General features: G+C 54.7%; 2 protein-coding genes across 6 annotated transcripts in view; one reads left to right on the top strand and one right to left on the bottom strand.

Moving 5' to 3' along the window:
* CDH23 (cadherin related 23) overlaps positions 1-19,957 on the top strand; it is a 201,370-nt gene that overhangs the window by 150,782 nt on the left and 30,631 nt on the right. For 3 of the 4 annotated variants that reach the window (XM_065067984.1, XM_065067985.1, XM_065067983.1), the window contains exons 1-4: positions 14,122-14,346; positions 14,755-14,883; positions 14,999-15,127; positions 16,670-16,897. In XM_065067984.1, coding sequence (XP_064924056.1) covers positions 14,137-14,346; positions 14,755-14,883; positions 14,999-15,127; positions 16,670-16,897 — 696 coding nt within the window. In that variant the 5' untranslated portion in view covers positions 14,122-14,136. Of the gene's footprint in view, positions 1-1,435; positions 1,585-10,015; positions 10,077-10,406; positions 10,556-11,502; positions 11,639-11,841; positions 12,231-12,323; positions 12,426-13,291; positions 13,295-14,121; positions 14,347-14,754; positions 14,884-14,998; positions 15,128-16,669; positions 16,898-19,957 lie in introns of those variants that run through there. The other variant, XM_065067987.1, reaches the window with a different exon arrangement.
* Positions 2,024-8,091, bottom strand: C6H10orf105 (chromosome 6 C10orf105 homolog). 2 transcript variants are annotated; one of them, XM_065068033.1, is made up of 3 exons: positions 7,795-8,091; positions 6,157-6,338; positions 2,024-4,473 (listed from the first exon to the last, which is right to left on the bottom strand). In XM_065068033.1, the coding sequence occupies exon 3, from the start codon at positions 4,466-4,468 to the stop codon at positions 4,052-4,054; it is 417 nt and encodes a 138-aa protein (XP_064924105.1). In that variant the 5' UTR covers positions 4,469-4,473; positions 6,157-6,338; positions 7,795-8,091; the 3' UTR covers positions 2,024-4,051. The 2 variants fall into 2 exon arrangements, with proteins under 2 accessions (XP_064924105.1, XP_021148561.2); XM_021292886.2 differs by lacking the exon at positions 6,157-6,338 and having other exon boundaries at positions 7,795-8,087.

The following is a 19,957-nucleotide window of genomic DNA, read 5'->3' as shown; positions in this document are numbered from 1 at the left end:
TGACAGCAATGGGATGGAATACGCTTATTGATCAGTCTGGATGTCAGTCAAGCTCTGCCCCATCTATGCCCCCCTTCCTCGCTGCCTCACACCTGTAGGCAGAGCTCAGAGTGTCCTCGGCTCTCAGACCAGAGCGATTAAACACATTAACTCTGTCTCAGGGTGTTATCCCTTGTTCTCAAACTGTATCCAAATAATGACCGTGCTAGCTATGAAAAAGAAAAGTCTCTAACTGCACGAAGAAAATTAACTCATCTTGGGTCAAACTAGCACGGTTTTCCACTGTTGCCATGGGACACCTGGGTCGGCCACGCACACGCCGAGTTGCCTCAGAAAGCCGGCAGAGAGACAGCGACCTTTGAGATGTTGTGTAAACCACAGCCTGTGTTTGCTGGTAGCATTTCACAACCCATGTGCGTTAATATGTCCCGATCCCACCATGACTTTCGCAGACAGTAAGTTCACTCCTCGGACTCATCCAGCCCAGGGAATTTCCCTTTCCCGCACGAAAGGCAAGGCCCTGTTCCTGAGAGGCAACCCAGAAACACAACACCCCAGCATCGTTCCCCTAATGCCAAGCCAGCCCTTGGCTTGCTGGCTGCTGGTTCATCCAGTGCCACCTGGCATGGGCAGAGGGCTTGCGTGCCAAATGCATCTTGGCCATCATCCCCAGAGCTTTATAATGATGTGCCTGTTTACAGAAGACTTGGAATGTCCCTTTTAAAAGGAGAAATAAGTGGCCTGGTCAGACACCTCGGGGGCATGGGGTCTGCAGCAGGGATGCTGCACTGGCTGGGCACGCAGGACCATATCCCAAGTAGTGAAGGGTCCGTTCTGCCCCCAGATAGGTATCAGGCTGCCTGTGTTTCCCCAGACCCCACAGGATCCAGCTGGGTGAGTTTAGTGCTCACTTACATCAGACATGCTGGAAAAACCAAATCCAGCCTATGCTCTCCATTGCCTCATCCTTGGTGGCAAAACCAGGAGTCATGCTGCCACGTCCTTATCTACTGCACATCAACTGGTCCTGGCGCTCTTTGGCTGTGAGCTAACCTGGGTCTACAGAAAATCCTCAGAGCCCTGCCCATCTTCACATCCCAGATAGATCCCTGAGCTCCACTAGTCCCTTCCAGCATACAACACCCTCTTTGTCTGTGGTGTTGCAAACCCTCCTTAATGACCAGCTGTGTTTCCAGCCTTGCTGGGCAGTGGCTCCATGGCAGACCTTGCTGCTGCTTTGGCTTTTCCTTTTGCTTTCAGGATAGGCAGAAAAAAGCCTCGTGGTTCAGTGTGGGCTTTGGAAGCTGCAGAAAAGATGGAGGATTTGTTTGGAAGTGTTGGTCCGGTTGTTTCCAGCAGCTGAAGGCTGAGCACCACCCATGCAAGGAGGAGATGGAGGTGACCCAACCTGCCCTTGCCTTTCTCTCCCATACAGACAACGGCCCCACGGGGAACCGACGCACCGGGACTGCCACTGTGTACGTCACCGTCCTGGATGTCAATGACAACCGGCCCATCTTCCTCCAGAGCAGCTACGAAGTCAGCGTCCCCGAGGACATCCCAGCTGCCAGCAGCATAGTGCAGGCAGGTGACCCTATTCCACCGGGTCTCCTGGGGGCTGAAGGGGATCCCCTCATCTCTGGGCCCTGGTACTGTAGCTGTGAGGTGCAGGAAGCCCAGAGAGGATATTTTCTCTCTCCGTGAGTGGTCTGTTCTCCTGGGCCAGCACAAGATGTGCTCTTGCTTGTGCGCTCCCCTGCTCCTTTGCTAACGCAGGCTGTGAGCACCGGGGAGAAGACAGTAAATCGGGGGGGAAATAAGAAATTCACCCCATTTCTGCAGGGGGTGAGAGGAGAAACCCCAGGCCATGCATTGGTGAGGGCCCTTTGCCTGGCTGTGTCCCTGCTTTCTCCCTCCTCCCAGAGGAGAAGGGGCCGAGAGCAGAGATCTCAAGGGGGGGTGGAGAAGAGAGCATGTAAAGAGATTTTCTGAGAGGAGAGGGAAAAACGGATGAAGAAAAGCATTTGGACTTTGCTTTCATTTTTATTGCTCTTTGAGGAAGCGGTGGGCAGCGCTGAATGGCTCAGTAAGCACTGCATGAATGCGGGCATTCACGCAGCAGCCCTTCAAACCCGGGGCTCCACTGGAGGGGCACCAAAGGCTCTTTGCAGAGAGCCCTGGGAAGGCTCCTCCTGCCTTGAATACCTCTCGTGGCACGGGGAAAGGGGCAGCTTTGTCCCTGGCTCCTCTAGGCAGGGTGAGTCACTGCCAGAGAAGAAAAGAGCCTTTTGCCTCTTGCAAGAAAGGTTTGATGTGAGTTGTGCTGGAGGTGGCCAGTTCCCAAGTGCCGGTCCTGCAGCTCCTTGTCACCTGTGTCCCGGGGTATGTAATGCTGGTAGCACTGCGCCAGTCTCTGAGCTGCTTGTCACCTGTGTCCCAGGGTATGTAATGCTGGTAGCACCGCGCCAGTCTCTGAGCTCCTTGTCACCTGTGTCCCAGGGTATGTGATGCTGGTAGCACTGTGCCAGTCTCTGAGCTCCTTGTCATCTGTGTCCCAGGGTATGTAATTCTCGTAGCAATGCGCCAGTCTCTGAGCATCTGTAGATGTGCAGGGGAGCTGTGCTGCAGGAGAGGAGCCCTGCTGTGGGATTCCCAAAACTGAGCCCTTTTTTGCAAATTGGAAGTCTACGAATGGAGGAAACCTGCGTCTGGCATCAAAGCCCCTTTTCTTAGAGCACACTTCCCAAGATGCCTTTGGTGGTCTGTGACAAAGGAGAGGTCCTATCTATGGAAAGTCTGTTTTCCACAGAGCCAAAGCAGAGGGAACTGGAAATGGGCAATCACCTGGGCTTAGCTTAATTTACACCTTTGAAACTGACCTATGTACTGAATGTCTCCCCTTCAAATACATCCCCACATCTCTATGGCAACAGGAGAGTTTTGGAAGGTTTCTCCATCTCCTTCTTGCAGACACTGCCCTCATTACCCCCATCTAGCCCTCCGCATCCTCCGCCCCAGCCCTGGTCAGCAGATCGACCCAGTGTTAAATAGTCAGGGACCCAGAGCCATTTTGCTGATCATTTTAACCCAGCTTATTTAGCACCTTCAGAGCCACACGAGCAGTTGAGTTGCTGCAGGTCCAAGAGCCAGGCATCCCTGTGTTGGAGGAGAGCAGGAGTGTCTTGGGCAGAGGTCCTGATGCAGAGCTGCTCCCTGGCCTCGCCAGGCACGGAGGCTTCACCCAAAGGGTGCTGGCTGAAAGTAGTGTGTGAGCTGCAGACCTGGAAGGATTAAGCCACCTCTTTTTCCCCTCAGCTCACCTGCTGGCTGTTGTACCCTCTCCCAGCAGCAACAGGCGGCTCAGCTTTGCACGGTGCCTTTCCAAGCCAGCAGTGGCTGCCAGCCTCCAAAGGCCTCTTGAATGCATCGACAGGCGTGTTTACCTGCTCCCACTGCTCGTTTATTGAAGCAGGTTTCCAGCAGACAGCTGTAGCACGAGTCTTCCCGAGCATCAGCCGCAGCAAAGCGCGGCTTGTTGCACGGGAACGGGAGGAACAGGGGCTGGGCAGCAGGTGAGGGGCACAAGCCTTCCTCCACTTGCTCGGGAGCATGTCTCAGGGAGCAATCTTGCCTGAGGATTGCTGTTCAGGGAGCATGTTTGCTCCAGGACAACTCTCTAAGAGGCAGCCAGGTGGCTCTGCTCTCACCCGGGCTGTTGGTTCAGGTGCCTCGCAACTTGCACAATATTTTTCCAAAAAGAAATTAAGCTGCAATATTTTTTTTGACTACTCAGTGTTTGCTGCATGTGGGTGGAGTTCAGATGCCTCCACCTTTCCTGCCAGGAAACAGCAACCTGGAAAGCACTTGGGAACCTGAAATAGCCAAATCTCCTGGCACCTTGCAGAGCCACTGCCTGGAAATGAGCTGTCCAAGGGGGCTGTGCCGGGGTGCCCAGGGCACTGCGGGGGGCTGTTTGAGAGGGGAACTGGGCCCGAGCCCAAAGCTTGGGAAAGGATAGCAGTGCGGAGGAGTTAGTTCTAGCCAAGCAAGATCACATTTTGGTGGACTCCATGATGTCCCAGCCCTGGCTGGTGGGGCGGCTCCTGGGGCAGGCAAGCTGGGTCTGGGACACCAGCTGGCTTCTCCTGAAGGTGCTGATGGAGCATCGCAGGGAGCCCAGGCGCTTCCAGAGCTTCAGCTGGGGCTCGCTGGCATCTGCTGGGTGATGGGGCATCCGCTCACGGGGCCCGGAGAGGGACTGGTCCAGCGCCGCTGGCTTGTAGAGGGTGACAAAGATGAGGAAGGCTGCCAGGAGGAGGAAGATGCAGACGAGCATGATGATGACGGGCAGCAGGTCTGCCTTCTCCGGGGATGTGGAAATGGGTGGAAGCAGCTCAGTGGTTGAAACCAGAAGCCCAAGGAGAGGTGGGGTGGGAGAGGTCCCGTTGCCAGTGTCCTCTGTGCTCATCTTCCCTGCAGTGCATAAGATGACACGGTGAAGTGACACAAGTGATTACCGCCTAGAAGATGGACAGCCACCACCCTCTGTCCAACCTGATGGATTGTTGGCTTGCTTTGATGTTCAAGGTCCCCCCAGCAATGTTTCCTGTGCCACAGGGTGACAGGAGTCTGTCTGTTTTGCCAGCAGGCAAAGGACAGGGATGGGATTGGTACCTGCAAAGTTCTGCCCTGATGTGCAAAACCATCTGGCAAAGAAATCTAGCACAGGTAGTGCCATGTGCATGCAGGACCATGGTCCCAGCAATTACATCGGTAGAGGGGACACACACACACACTTTGCATGATGCTTTTCTGGGACTGATACATTAACCGTCCACTAGAGAAGGTCCAAAATCCTTCCCCCAGGCTGCTGGGGTTTGGTGGTTCTCTATTCCCTGGAAATGTGGTTTTGCTGACTTAACTATCATTTGGGGTTTTTTGTCGTTTGGTTTTGGTTTTCTCTCTCCCTTAAAGAAAATGGATGGTCGCTTGAACCTCTGCCTGGGTAACTCCCGGTCGAGCTGCAGTATTGCACTAGCATTACCTTTTGTTTTACAGGAGCAAAGTCTAACGCCCTCATCCTGCTTGTGCCAAGAATCCACTTGGGTTAGGTGCTTTTCTGACCTGGTTTCAGGTTCAGGCATGTTGTAGGTTTCTCAGATCTGCAAAGTGATGAATACCAGCTTCCCAAAGCCTCATCAGTAAGAGCTCTTACCGAAGAACCAATGGTGACTGGCCTCTCCTCTCCCCAGCGGCTCAGATCCCTCCCAGCTCACATCCCCTGAGCAGTTTGCACCCATCATTTTGCTCCCAGACACCCCCAGACTGTTCTTGAGGCTGGGGACAAGGGCTGGGGCAATATTGCTGTGCCAACCCTTGGCTGCCTTGCCATGGCCCTTGGTGTTCTGCCTGCTTGGAGGTAAAGCTTCATTACTCTGACTTTCCTGCACAGATGTGCAGGCAGAAGAGTGATGGAGAGCTGTTAGTCTGGTCCGTGACCAGGCAGTCTCCTGACAAGTATGGATTTGGATTGAGCCTTACATGCTCCCAGGGGGGACAGATGGCTCTGGCAGGATCCGTGCTGTCCCAGTGAGCTGAGGTGTGGAGGGAATAAGGTCACAAGTCTCCACGAGAGCTGGGTGCTGGGTTTGAGGCACTTGGGAGGTGCAATTTATTTCTGGAACACTTTGCATCATCTGGGCTTGGGCATACAAAGCTGTGATGCTGGTGACCTCAGGGCAGGGACTGTATTGGCACGGTCTGACCCCAGAGGCTCCGGGGAGATGCGGCCCATGGGTCAGACCAGGTCTGCACTCAGAAAGCAGAAAATGTAAAAATAAATGGGTTGGTGTCCAATAACCCCTTAGCTCAGGTGAATCCCCGTGTGTATTGCAAGAAGGCTCAGGGGCCAGCATTCTCACCCCCTCCTTTAGAGTGATGTTCTCCCTTCTCTTCAGCCCCAAAAGCATTTCTTTATTGTGCAGCCTCTCCTTGCCCGGCTCAGCCCCTTCCCCTGCAGCTTTGGGAGCAGAACAGCCCCCAGCAACCCCAGCCACCCCAAGGACCATCCTGCTACATGGGCAACTCCTCTGCACTGCCAGGGCATGAAAATCAGCTCCTTATGGTGCTACCAAAGGCAGCCCGAACTGACATTACCACGGCTACTGTCGTTCTGGCATTCACTGGCCGCACGTGGTTTGGCTTGGTCCCCTTGTATTGTTGGTTAAGAGCGAGCTGGGAGACTCGGGCAATTTCTTTCTCCAGGTTGTTTTTTAGCTCAGTTGGTGGTGGCTGTAGGGCTTTTCATTTAAATCCAGCTGACGGTGTTCCTTAGAAACCTGGCAGGAGGGATCACGCTGATGTGTTCCCAGGCTTTTCCAGCCATGCCCTCTCCTCCTCTTGCTTGCCATCCATCCTCTCCTCACCCCATGGCCTGGCAGAGCTGCAGGCTCAGGGAAGGTGCCTAATCTCCGAGCCCTTCCAGAAACAGAGACACCAAGAATTTGGCAAGTCTTTGCAGAGCACACTTGAGTGGTGACTTTCTTTTTGGGCCAGTAAGTTTTCAATATATTAATACAGACAAAGGGGATTCCACCCCCACGATCTGCCTGAGGCAGGTCTACAGTGGTTTCAGCAGAATTTCAGCAAAAAGCCACCAAAATTGGGATCTTCTCAGGAGAAATGCCAGGGCTTTGTAGGAGCAGCGCTCCCCATGCCCATGGCATGCACGGGGTGAGGGCGAGCTTGTTACCTTTCCTGCAGCACGGTGATGGACCAGAGCATTTGGTGCTCACCAACCAAGCTGCTGCCTGCATCCCTGGTCACAGCACCACACTTTCCCAGCACTGCTGTCCCACCCAAACCCCACGTTGTTCAGTGCAGCTGGGTTAGCAACAGGCTTGTCCAGGCTGTGAAACCCCTCCAGAAGGATCATCCCTGGCTGATCAGCTCTGACATGAGCATCCCCACGAGTGCTTGGGACCCAGCACTGGGCACAAGGCAGCTGAGGATCAGAGGGAAAGCAGAAAAATTGCAATAAAGCTAAATCCCCCTGGGGAAGGTAGGGTGGAAGAAGAAATATCTCTTGTGTATGAAAAGAAGACAGGGAGTGTTTTTCTGCCCAGCACAGGGCACTGCTTGCCTGGCCTGGCACGGCTGGCTGGTTTGGCAGGAGTTTTTCCATATGGTCTCCCTCCCTTTTCTCATACCCCGCAATCAAAAGGCTGTTTTCAGGTGTCTCTGTGCCTATAATACAGCTCGGATGAAAAGCAGCTCTCCTTCCCCTCCCTGCCTTGCTTAGCAATGCTTTCCCGGAGCTCCTGAGCTTATCCCAATCACTAAGACTTTCAGTTTGCTTGCAGGAGGAGGTGATGCTGGAGGGTACCACACACCCAGCCAAACCACCCGGATAGCTGGATACCGAAATAAAAGGCTGTAATGATGCTGTACCCCTTCACCCTCACTGTTAGCAGCACTGCATCTGCAGGACTTTCCCCCTCTCCTAGCACCACAACAGACAAAGCAACACGACAGGAAAGGGTTAAGACACTTGACTTCAAACCCACCCCAAACTTTGCGTCTCCCCACCCCATCTGCAGCCCTTTCCCTGGGTGGCCGCAGGGCTGAGGGCAGCAGCTCTCCAGCGGGGTGGTGGCACATCCCTGGCTTGTCTCAGCCCTCAGGGCTTGCCAGAGTGGCCACCAGTGGGTTGGTGGCACATCCCTGGCTTGTCTCAGCCCTGAGGGCTTGCCAGAGTGGCCAGCAGCAGGTTTGCTCAGGGGTTTGGGTCCCTACCTCTCCCCAGCCGGCTGAGCTCTGGCTTTGCCTTGCTGCCTCTCCAGCCGTCCTCTGCGAGCTGCCAGCCCCCTTCTCCCTTTGGAGGGTGAGGGAGGGTGGGACAGAGATGGCAGCCAGGCTGGGGACAGCCTGAGCACGCAAATCCAAGGGGGGCCCTGAGCCCCCTCCCGGGCTTTGCCAGCGGGGTAGTGCCGCGAGGCTGTGTCCCTGCAGGAAGGCTGAGTGCTGCAGTCACAGGCTGCCTCCACACGCCTGCTCCCCTTTTTCCCAGCAACTCTGTGCCAAGCTGCCTGCTTTTTTCCACCCTTTTATTCCTTCTGCTTCCTCCTCCTTTTCTGACCGCTTTCCAGTAGCTTGGGGTGTTTGGAATGCGCTGGCTCTGCCTGCAGCCCACTTTCTCTAGTAGGGGGATAAAGCAGGCTGGAAGCACGGCGCTCAGCTGCACAAGGTGCTTTGCACCTGCAGCAGAAAGGGCTTTTCTCCCAGCAGTTGCTCTCAAGTTGGTTTGTTTTCCCAAGTTTGGGGCGGTTTGTCAAAATGTCACGTCTCCTCTGGGACCCCAGCGGGTCTAACCAGCAGCAGCGGAGCTTTTTCTGTCCATGGCAGCAGTAGGAGCATGCGTGGGTTTCATACAAGCTACTGGGTTTTCTTAGGCAGGCTGGCCTCCCCGTGCCAAGGCAGGCACTTTGCCTGGGCAGCGTTTGCCTGCTGCGTTCATCCATCACCTGGGAGAGGAGATGGCCTGGCTCCTGCCCAGAAATTGCCTTGGGGAGCCCTGGGGTGGAAGAGCTGGTGTGGGCGCAGAGGCAGCATTCATGGGGAGAGCTGGGAGAAGAAAGCGTTGGGTCCATGGTGAAACACAAAGGCACAGGCTTGCGTTCAGCCATAAATAAGAAGTGAGCTGGTCTGGGACAGAGAAAAACAGTGTGTGTGGCGCATGACTGGGAAATCCAGATAGTTTGCAAGCACGGGGTCAGCATTCTCTAAGATTTCTGCTGATGTGGGCTTATTTGGTGGAAGGGAGCAAGAGCAGTGCAAGGCATTTCAAAACTGCACTTTGGAAGAGCATCTCTGCCTCCTGCAAACGTTGTGTGGGGCTGAGGGTTAAAGCCAGCCCAGGGCTTTAAAGCTGAGCCTTGCTATTCCCACTGGCCGCATGTCCTTTGCAGCAACCCCTCCTCTTTGCAGTGCACATCTGAGTGCACACTTCTCCCTGCCTGGGAAAAGGAAACCACTAGGTGATATTTGCAGGCAGAAGATGCTTTGCTGGAGGAAGCAGGCAGAGAATGAAGGGTAAGGCATTCCCCTTATTTTCACCCTGGCGATTCGCACGTAACCAGTGCTGCCGCCGCAGTCTGGATGCTTTGTGCGACACGGTTTCTGCAGGGGGGAGATGCGGCAGCTAAGTGCCAGCTGGAGGAGATGCCCCCGGCCCCACGCCGCCCCTCGCCAGGTCCCACTTCCAGCTGCCCGGGCCAGTTTGCAGGGAAAGCACTGCAGTGTTGATCGGTGACACCAGAGGGGACCCGTGACTTGGGTTTCCCAGGCACATGGTTTATTCAGTACGTTCACGGACCGTGCCGTGCGTCACAGCTGAGGGGTGCTCCCCCCTGCTCGGGGTCTTGCAAGGACTCAGGCCAGTGTCCAGACCACCAGCATGCCCCGGGCTGGTTGTAATAACGTTTCTTTTGGTATTTTTTGTATATGCTGCTGCTTGGGTGAGTTGGCAATAGCTTGCAGTGAAAGGGTAAATACAAACAGCTCTCAGAGCCAATAGACCCAGGTGCAGGGTCCAGTGCCAGCCAAGCCGTGGGCCATTCCTTTAACATGGCTTGTGATGCACCCCAACGCCATGGGCTGGGTGCCCAGGAGCAGCTCGGGCCAGCTCTGTGCACACGAAGGGCTCCATCCCTGGTGGCCTCTCTAGCAGGACAAGCGTTGGCATGCAGGACCGATGAAGGCACATCCACCGGCACCCTGACCCGCGAGTTTCATGGCACAGACCTCAGTCCCCGAGGCCACCCTTGGCTAACCTGGCAGACAAGGGCTCCCCACCTGTCCAGCAGCAAGGGGAGGGGAATTCCTTTTGCTTTGCAGTAGGTAAGCTGCCCGGTTCAGGTGGAGGAGCAGGATGTCCAGCCTCAGGCAGGGCAGAAGGAATTGCCACAGCCTGGAAATCTCTGCTCTTCACCCTAACTCCTCTTCTTTTCTCGTGAAGGTGAAAGCCACAGACGCAGATGAAGGCGTTAACGGGAGAGTGTGGTACAGGATCATCAAGGGTAAGTCCAGGTGCCCCTGGGTACATTGGTGCATTTGGGGCAGGGTCTGGCCAGCCGCACACACAACCTCCTCACACTCTCCATCCTTTTGCACTTTGCAGCCCACAGAAACATCTCCCCGAGCAAAACCTCAGCATTAGGGCTTATTGCCAGGGGATGGTTTGTAGGTGGACACCTAGACAGTGTCAAACCAATAGCCAAACCCTGTTGAGCTGAAGGTGATGGGGACTTAGGTTTTGCTCAATATCTGCCCCCAGGGAGGGCTCGGTGTGTCGCCAGGACAGATGCAGCAGTGATGGGCAGCATCCATCTCACTTTTCCCCCCACCAGGAAACGAGCACAACCACTTTCGCATCAATCCCAGCACGGGGCTGGTGATGCGAGGCGTGCGGCACCTGGACAGGGAGCAAAACTCCTCTCACGTCCTGGAGGTGGAGGCGTACAACACAGAGCAGGGACCCATGAGGAGCTCCGTGAGGGTAAGGACCTGGCAGTGCCCGAGGGGCGGGCAGCAGGGCTGGGCACCAGAGGATTTAATTGCAAAACATTCAGGATGCTCCATCAGAGCGCTGGCATTTCCAGCCCATGCAGCAAGCCTGAGAGATCTGGCGTGGAAATGCTGACAGACAGTCTTCACGGGCAGCCCGTGGGTGGAGAAAAGCTTGTTGGGGTTTTTTTTGCTGGTGGTGGGGGGGTTAATTTTTTCCTGTGACGTTTCGGTGCGATGAAGCTGATAAGCGGTGCGGCAATCACTGTCATGGGGAGTCCCGCTCACCTGGCGAGATGCGGTTCTGCTGCGGGAGGGAGAGCTGAGCCTCAGCCTGTTGGAAACCGCGTCTCCTGGGCAGGCATTGATTCGTGAATAAGCCAGGCCCTAGTGGCAGTAACCTTTAGCAGTGATACACCAGCTTCCCACGGTTCCCACAAACCCAGCCCTTTTGTTCCACCTATTTTTAGACGCGTTGAGTTCACGGTGGGCTCTGCCTGAGGGCAACATGCCCGCAGCACCAGCAACAAGCAGAAAACCGGGAGGAGAAAGGCTGTTCCCTGGGGAAAGGGGAGAAAATGCAGCTTGACCTGCTGAACTTGGAGCAGGAATTTCCCACCAAGCTATGAGCGTTTCTGCATTGCAGGGTCTCTAAGTGCGTGGTTTCCAACAGAGCATCCCAAAGCACTGAGGAATTAATAGACTATAACCCCCCTCTGGCCAGGGAAGGACTGAGTCGCTCCAACCGTGGACCTTGTTTATGATGTTAAATTGCGCGTGTTCGCCCTCCATCCAGTGGTATTGGTAGTGGAGATATCATTTCTCCGGTGGAGCAGATGAGTGCTGTGAAGGATGGATTTCCCCTCACAAGCGTAAATGGCCAGCGAGGGTTCACAAACCTGTCTGGGTCAGCTGTGGTTTCTCTGGGGACTTTTGCAGGTGATTGTCTACGTGGAAGATGTCAATGACGAGGTGCCGGTGTTCACCCAGCGGCAGTACAACCGCCTGGGACTGCGGGAGACGGCAGGGATAGGCACTTCGGTAGCGGTGGTCCGGGCCACCGATCGAGACACAGGTAGGAAGCCGGGGGTGAGCTCACAGAAATACCAAGTTTGGAGGGAAAGTGTTGAAATCAGCCATTGCACGGATCCTGGCTTGGCTGGGCTGAAATCCCCACGCGGGATGGGCTCTGCTCCTTGGCTGGGGTCCGCACTGGTGGGACCTGCCTCTTTGGGACGCTTGATCCAACCAGCACCGTGGTTCCTGCTCCTGTCCCAGGGAACGGAGGTCTGGTGAGCTACAAAATCCTGTCAGGAGCCGAGGGGAAGTTTGAGATCGATGAAAGCACGGGCCTCATCACAACAATCGAGTACCTGGACTACGAGACCAAAACCAGCTACCTGATGAACGTCTCTGCCACAGACCAAGCACCCCCCAACAACCAGGGCTTCTGCAGCGTGTATGTCAGCCTGCTGAACGAGCTGGACGAGGCTGTGCAGTTCTCCAACAGCAGCTACGAGGCTGTGATCATGGAGAACATCCCCTTGGGCTCCGAGGTGCTCCGAGTCCAGGCCCGCTCCATCGACAACCTCAACCAGATCACCTACAAGTTTGACCCCAACACCAACGCCCAGGCGCTCTCTCTCTTCAAGATCAATGGGATCACTGTAAGTAGCCACAGCATGGTCACTCCTGCCTTGGTTGTCCACTATGGACTTTGATGTTGGTGGCCAAACACAAGTGTTGTTCATCCTTGGCAGGGTGTGATCACAGTCAAAGGCCAGGTGGATCGAGAGAAGGGAGATTTCTACACCTTGACGGTGGTGGCTGACGATGGAGGACCCAAGATTGACTCGACGGTGGTGAGTACCTTCTGCCCACTTCCCAACCACCCTTTGCACAGGATGACCTCAGGTCACCTTCCTCTTCCTCTGGCGTGGGACAGCAATGTCCTAATTGTCCTATCTGTTCCAGCCACTGGCGTCTGGAAAGCCTGATTTGGGGGAAACCCTGCACTTGCATAAGCACAGCTTTTTAGCTTCTGTGTGTCTCAGGGTGGGATTTCTCAGAACAAAAGGAAAAAAAGAATAACACCTGAAACTGTAAAGTTTGCAGGTCACTTACCAAGCTAAATTTGAAACACTTCACTATGGTTTGTGTTTAGGAGGGTTATATTTGGCAGTTTCAGAGGCAGCCGAGCAGGGGGGTGATTTGCATCTCTCACAGCGGGTGTGGGGTAGGCTGGTCCCTATCCCACAGGCAGGGGCACCTCGGCTGCACCACCCAGACTGTGCAGGTTTGGGCCAGCTGGAGAAGCGAAGCCCCAGGTGGGGTTTGAAACCAGAGGCTGCCTCTCAGCAATGGGCAACCATCTGTGTTTCGAGCACTCTCGAGTCTTGGTTGCGTCTGTTGCCCTTAAAGAAGACACTGGATGACAAAGGCAGAGAGGATGCAAGTGCTGCCGGTCCCCACCAAGGGGTGCTGGTGGCCGTGCCTCTCTGGGCTGAGCCTCTGCCAGGGCAAGCGGGAAATCCCCAAGCTTATCTAGCAAAAACAAAGGGATGCACCAACATAGGAGCCTCCGAATCAGCACGGGGGGCTACCCACAGCCCCTGACGCTGCCAGAGGGTAGCCCACTGCCCCTCGTGTGTGCCCACACCTCTTCATGCCCCACTAATTCTTGGTTCCTTGTTTTCTCTGTTTCCCTCCCTCTGCTTTCCCCCAACAGAAGGTAAGCGTTGTCCGCCACGCTGGCATCACCTCGGGGCCAGCAGCTGGCCTGAATTCCACATCGAGCTGCCGGGAAGGACCAGGACAGAGGTGTCCAACTCCATCTGCGACACGTTTCGGGATGTGTTGCCAGCCAGCAGAAATCCCAACGCCCTACTCTGGCACTTGGGATAGCAGCTGCCGGATCCAGCCCAGCAGCTGAATGGGCTCTCCCTGCTCCTCCCATTCTGTTTTTAATTCAGCAGCAACAATAACCAAATCACCAACTTGCTCCCTGGCTTCCTCTGGGATGTTTTCACGTTCAGCCTGGCCGCACCTGGGGATGGGGACACCCATAAATAGAGCCCCGGGAGCAAAAAGGCTCTTCCTCTCTCGCTTCTGTGGAGCGTTGCAGCTCTTTGATTACAAACGTGATGAGAGCATTTCCTCTGGCTAATTGTGGCCGAGGTAGCCCGGCCCCCAGTCACCCCCACGCTGTGTCGGGGAGCTTTTCTGAGCATCTTCTGCCTGGTCTCTCACCTGCCCATGTGCCTTTTCCCAAGAGGGAGCTCAGGGAGCAGTTTGCCCTCATTTAGTTAAATACAGGCAGCTCCAACTTCTTTGTGTCCATTTAGCTTTAAAGCAAAGCCTGCCCAAGCTCTGGTGTGGTGAGCATGGGTGAAATCACTGGTTCTATTCTTTCTCCAGCCTCTCAGCATCTATCCTCCTCCTCTGCAAACAGGGTTGGAGCTTCAGCTCCCGGGCTCACACACCTACACCCATTCCCACATGGGCTGGATGACACTCCGGCTGTTGGCACCTCGATGGGGTGCAAAGGGTTGAGAGAGTACTAGAGCTGACAGCATGGCTGTTGACGCCAGGCAGGGGGACGGCTCCTGCCTGAGCCCCATGCCATGCCTGCAGGTCACCATCACAGTCCTGGACGAGAACGACAACAGCCCCCAGTTCGACATCACCTCCGACTCCTCGGTCAGTGTGGCGGAGGACAGCGCGGTCGGCAAGCGGGTGGCCCTGGTCCTGGCCCGCGACCCGGACGCGGGCAGCAACGGGCAGGTAGGGAGGTGGGGGCAGCAGCTGCTTGCTGGGCTGTGGTGGTGTTGCACAAAGACAGAAGTGCCTCCGTCAGCATCTTCTCAGCCCCTTCCCCTCCCCTACACCCTTACAGGAGCAAACGGTTGTCGATGGCGTCAGTTTCGGGGGTGTTAGTGTGGTGGTGTGGTTGTGTGTGCGATGCCAGCCATTGCTAGCGCCATAGGAAAGCTGTGAGTGATAGCAGGATTGCCCCGTGGGCGTTTGCCTTGGGGCGGCTGCAATGAGCCAACGCACCCCTGGACCTCAACACATGGGACATTTTAAAATGCTCAGAGACTGCCCAAGGTGATGTTGGGTTTGTTACTGTGGGATCTCCTTTCTCTCCTTTCTCCTCACAGTATCCCCTTGCCTGCCCTTTTCTGTTTCCAGGTGACTTTCTCACTGACGTCAGGGAACATTGGCCGGGTTTTTGAGATCCGTACCACCAACAACACCTACGGAGAGGTGTTTGTGGCACGGCCACTGGACCGGGAGCGACTGGATCACTATACCTTATGGGTAAGCACCCCTCTTACCTCCTTGGGCGGCTTCTAGTTTGAGCATCAAGGACGTTCTTCTGGTACTGTGAGCTTAAAAATAGCATTTTTTGACAAATCCATCCCCCAACGCACAGATCCAAGCCGCGGATGGCGGTGTACCTCCCCGGAGGAAGGAGCACATCCTGCGGGTGAACGTCCTCGACGTCAATGACAACCCCCCCGTCATCGACAGCCCCTTCGGCTACAACGTGAGCGTGAGTGAGGTGAGCACCCAGCACTGCTCCTGTCCTTCCCTCCACCCAAGATGAGGTCTGAGCACAAGGGAGGTGAGGACAATCCTCCTTGGATGGTTTAAGGGTTGATAGCCCCTCGCAAACCTCATCTCGGGTCATTTAAAGGTTAGTAGGCCCTTGCAGACCTCATCTTGGGTCATTTAAGGGTTGGTGACACCTTGCAAACCTCGTCTTGGGTCATTTAAGTGTTGGTGACACCTTGCAAACCTCACATTGGGTCATTTAAGGATTGGTGACACCTTGCAAACCTCACATTGGGTCATTTAAGGGTTGTTGGCACCTTGCAAACCTCACACTGGGTCATTTAAGGGTTGGTGGCCCCTTGCAAACTTCACCTTGGGTCATTTAAGGGTTGGTGGCCCCTTGCAAACCTCACATTGGGTCATTTAAGGGTTGGTGGCCCCTTGCAAGCCCTCATCTGTGACGGCCTCCTATTTTGGAGCTAAGAGAGAGCTCTGCAGGCAACTTAAGCCCATGAGGCTGCAGGGACCAGCAGGAAGGAGAAGTGGCTACACATCCGTGGAAATGCCACCAAAGTGACACAAGAGGCGGCGTGAGGCAGAATAGGAATTGCTTTCAGGAAGCAGCTCGGCAAGAGCTGGATAATTAAGCAATAAAACACAATCAAGCGTGAGAAAAGACAACTTATTTCCTGACGGTTTAATTCCTGGACCAAGAGGTTCTCAATTTGACGATGAAAAATGAAATATGAGTAATAGCCAGTGACACTTAGCTGCGAGGAAGTGCTGCTCGAGATTAATGGCTTTGCATTAAAGTTATTGCCCTGTTAGGATTTTCTTATCTATTTAATACATGTTCAGAGCTGGTTGAAGAACAGAATTTCTGTTTTGATTTCCCCCGTAATGGGACTATCCAAAAATAATTAGCCGCGCTCTAAGGCCATTACACAGCGTTCACCTTTGCGCACACACTGGTTTACACGCTCTTTCAGGCTGTGCAGCCTAGAAAGGACCTAATGCACAGATTTCTGTGGCAGGGAATCAAACTGGTCCATTGCAACAAATGGGAGATGCTTTAACATAAGGAAAAAAGGTGCAATTTTGGCGTGCAGCGGGAGCTGGCTTTGGCAGCCTAACAGCAAATGTCACCTGTTAGCTTTATTCCATTTCCTTCAAAGAGCTAATGGAGAAAACACATTTAATTTCGGAGATTCAAACAAAAACAAAGATGGGAGCACTTGAACAAAGGGCAGAGCCTTCCGTTGCCAATCCTGTGTCTGGTTCTGAGCTACCAGCGGCAGGGCAAGTAGCCTCGAGTCGCTTTTTGAACAAAGATACATTGATGAAACACGGTTTGCAATAAGCATGGCAAAAATGGCATTCAGGGGCTGATGAGGGACAGCCTGGAAAAACAAAACAAACCAACAAAAAGCCACAACTCTACATTAGAATGACATTATTAATGTTATTTGTTATGTAGTTTCTATGTTATGGGGTGCCTGTGTTCCACGTTGTGTGTATCTGCCGCTGACCCCACTGTCTCACCCTGCAGAACGTCGGTGGCGGCACGGCAGTAGTCCAGGTACGTGCCACCGACCGGGACGTCGGCCTCAACAGCGTCCTCTCCTACTACATCACCCGCGGGAACGAGGACCTGACCTTCCGCATGGACCGCGTCACCGGCGAGATCGCCACCCGGCCCTCCCCGCCCGACCGCGAGCGGCAGAGCTTCTACAGCCTGGTGGTCACCGTCGAGGACGAGGGCAACCCCTCCTTGTCGGTGAGCCACAGAAATGTGCTTTTCATGGGAAGGATGGGGCTGGGTAGAGCTGCAGGACCAAGCTTAGCATGGACATGTCAAGTGGGAAAGGGGGCAACAGGCACGGGAAGCCATGTTTTGGTGGCCCAGCCATTTGGGTGATGTCTCTGGGTCCAGATTTGCTGGTATGAATCAGAACCTTCCCCAGTGCTTGCTCCTGCGGGATGCCCTCTTCTAGTTGTTCATGCACGATGCTCTCCCTCTCACAGCCTCTGCTCTGAAGGGGTTTTAGCAGAAGCGTTGAACTGTTTCTCTCCCAAAAATATCAAGAGCATCCCAACAGGCTGCAGGAGCCATCCTGCCCTTGCACTCCGAGTCGGAAAGATCCTGAGAGGTTGCTCTGTCCCATCGCAGGGCAGGGGGTGGCTGGAGCAGCAGCTGAACCGCTCAGCTCACCGTTCAGCTCACTGTGGACCATGTGTCTGCTCTGGTGCATGCACGTGCGATGAGCTCCACTAATTATTGCTACAGCCATTGCAGTCCCCGCTGTGTGAGATGTGGGTGGCTCATTGGTCGCACTGCTGCTGTCCAGTATACTCTGTCCGCAATGAACAGGGTCTGAGCTTGTGTTTGAAGGCTGATACAAGATCCCATCCATCAGCCTTTGGTCTGGGGAGGTGGCCGCCTTGATTTGGAGCTACCAGCCGAGTCTGTCCTAACGCCGCTGCTCTGAGGGGGAGCGAGCGAGCGCCTGCGTGCACAAAGAGCCCAAACCGTGAGCTGGGGAGATGTGACACCCTGCGCGACACCCTGCCATCCTTCCTCTCCCCCACCTCATCCTGCTATCTCTTACCATCTCTCTGATCTCCCAGCACAGCTCTCGCTGCAAAGCCTTGCTCTACATTTTAAGGAAACAGGTTGCAACCAGCAGTGCAAAGTGTGGGTTGCAACCCTCACTTCAGGCTTTGCACTCTCAGCTCCTCCTTCCTGGCATGGTTCACACCCTTGCTTGTGCATCATCATCCTTTTCTTAAGTGATTCTGCCGCTGCGGCTTAAATTTAGGTGAGGATCTTCCCCCAAAATGAGAGAAGGCACCCCATCCCTATTGCCCCAGCACCCTGGGAGCATCGCTGATGAGGTACTGGTAAGGAAGGAATGCCATGTGCCCAGCTGGTAAATCCTATTTCCATGGCAATGCCCTCTTCCTTCCCATTGCTGGAGAGGACAAGTGACACAGCTGATCGCTTCATGCTGCCAGAGCAGAGTCCCAGCAGCATCGCTTGTCCCCAGGGTTTCTGTACCATGTCACTGGTGTGAGTTATGCCAGCAGTGATGACCAAGATCCCGCCATGCCAAAGCAAAACAAAGCATCCAATGACCCAATTCCTGAGCGGAGAGGAGAGTTTCAGCCCTTTTCGGAGCTTGAGGACGCTTAGGTCTTGTGAAAGGCTGTCCCACGTGTCATTCGGTGGCTGCTGGCATTGTGCCTGGGTGATGAAATGATGTCTGTCAGGAGTTTGTCACCTACTAGAAACTTGGGTTTCACAAGCAAATCTAGGCTGATGCAATGATGCACAAACAGGGATTTATTGTCTGCCATTAGTGCATCCCTCCGTGTGCTTTGAGATTTGGCCTCCTGGGTATGGGGGAGGCAGAGGAGACACATCTGGGAGAGGACTTGGGAGTCCCATTGGTGATGTGTGACACAACAGGTGACTGGTTGTCCCCTGGGGACCTGGAAATGCAAGGGCAAAAGGGTGAAATGCTGATGATAAAAGGAAAGAAAACCTTCACAAGCTGGTGAGCTGCAAATGGAGACTCTTCCTCTTCTTACATGGAAACTGCAGGAGTCACCAGGGCTCTGTCTGGCCCTGGTGCAAGCCCTGAGGGCTGACCCTGCTCTGGAGCATTTGGGATGCTTCCCACAACAGAAGGAAGGATGCCTGCCCAAGGGACCCCCATGCACCGGAGCAGGGCTCCTCCTGGCACCCACAGCCCTGAGCGCCAGTGGGCAAAACCGCTCCTCACCACCTCGATATCAATCTCACAGCCGCCCCCGGACAAAGCTGCTGCAGCCTCCGTAGTTTCTGTTCCCATCCGCCCGCTCAGAAACAAGAGTTCAGGTGAAGCGGCTCCACGCTCTCCCCGGGAGCGAAGCCCCGAGTGCTGATGCAGCGGAATAAAATTAGCAGCGGGGTGCCAACTTGACTTGCGTTCCCAAGCCAGGTGTTTGTAGAGCTGATAGGACCCAGCAAGGTCCGTGCGAGTATGAGCATCTCACTGGGTCAACTTCACCACGAGCATCCTGCCCGAAGGTGCAGCACCGTACGGTCCGCTCCACTGGCACAAGGAGCCCCACAGCCTATGGCACGGGGTATCCCGAAAGAAACGAGATTCCTGCAGCACGCAGAGAAAACTGTTTCCAGCAATGCTTTTGTGTGTTGTCAGAAGAGAAACGCAGAGGGACTCAGAGAGGGTTTCCAAGCGGTTAGGAGCACGGGCAGGCAAATCCCACATGTGCCTTTCCGGCTGCAGCTGCTGGGACAGGGGGAGGGAAGCGCAGGAGGTTCTGGGCGATGGGAAAGGGCCGAGCCATGGGCGGCTATAAAGCACAAGTCCCGTACTCAGGAAGTTACGTCTGTGGTGGGAACATCAGTGCTGGCTTCTCTTTCATCCCTCTGCCTGCGGTCAGACTGTCTTGAAGTTGCTCTTGCTGAAGCCAACACCACATTAATCAACCTCTGCCGTGGGGCCAGCCCATTGCAGAGGCAAACGCTGTTTCCTCAAGCCACGTAGCATGAAAATGCGTTGTGCAGCCGGGGATGCTCTGCCCGAGCACAGTGCCTGGGACGGCTATTGCTCAGGTGTGACGTTGTTTTGGTATGAGTAATATTTATGTTTGTCTGGTGGCAAAGTTTTTTTCCCCACGTTTTACAACAAAAGCAGAAGAGACAAGAACAAAACACACCCTTTGAGTAACAGCATCTACCACAAGGCTTTGTCTCCTTGCTGCAGGCTGAGTCATGCTGGAACCTGACCCACGGCCTCTTTCAGATGAGCGATGCCAGATGCTGCATTTG

The sequence above is a fragment of the Columba livia genome, chromosome 6, assembly GCF_036013475.1.
Source record: "Columba livia isolate bColLiv1 breed racing homer chromosome 6, bColLiv1.pat.W.v2, whole genome shotgun sequence".
Lineage (NCBI taxonomy): Eukaryota > Metazoa > Chordata > Aves > Columbiformes > Columbidae > Columba > Columba livia.
Note: the sequence above shows the minus strand (reverse complement) of the source record. Positions and strands in the feature narration are given on the sequence as shown.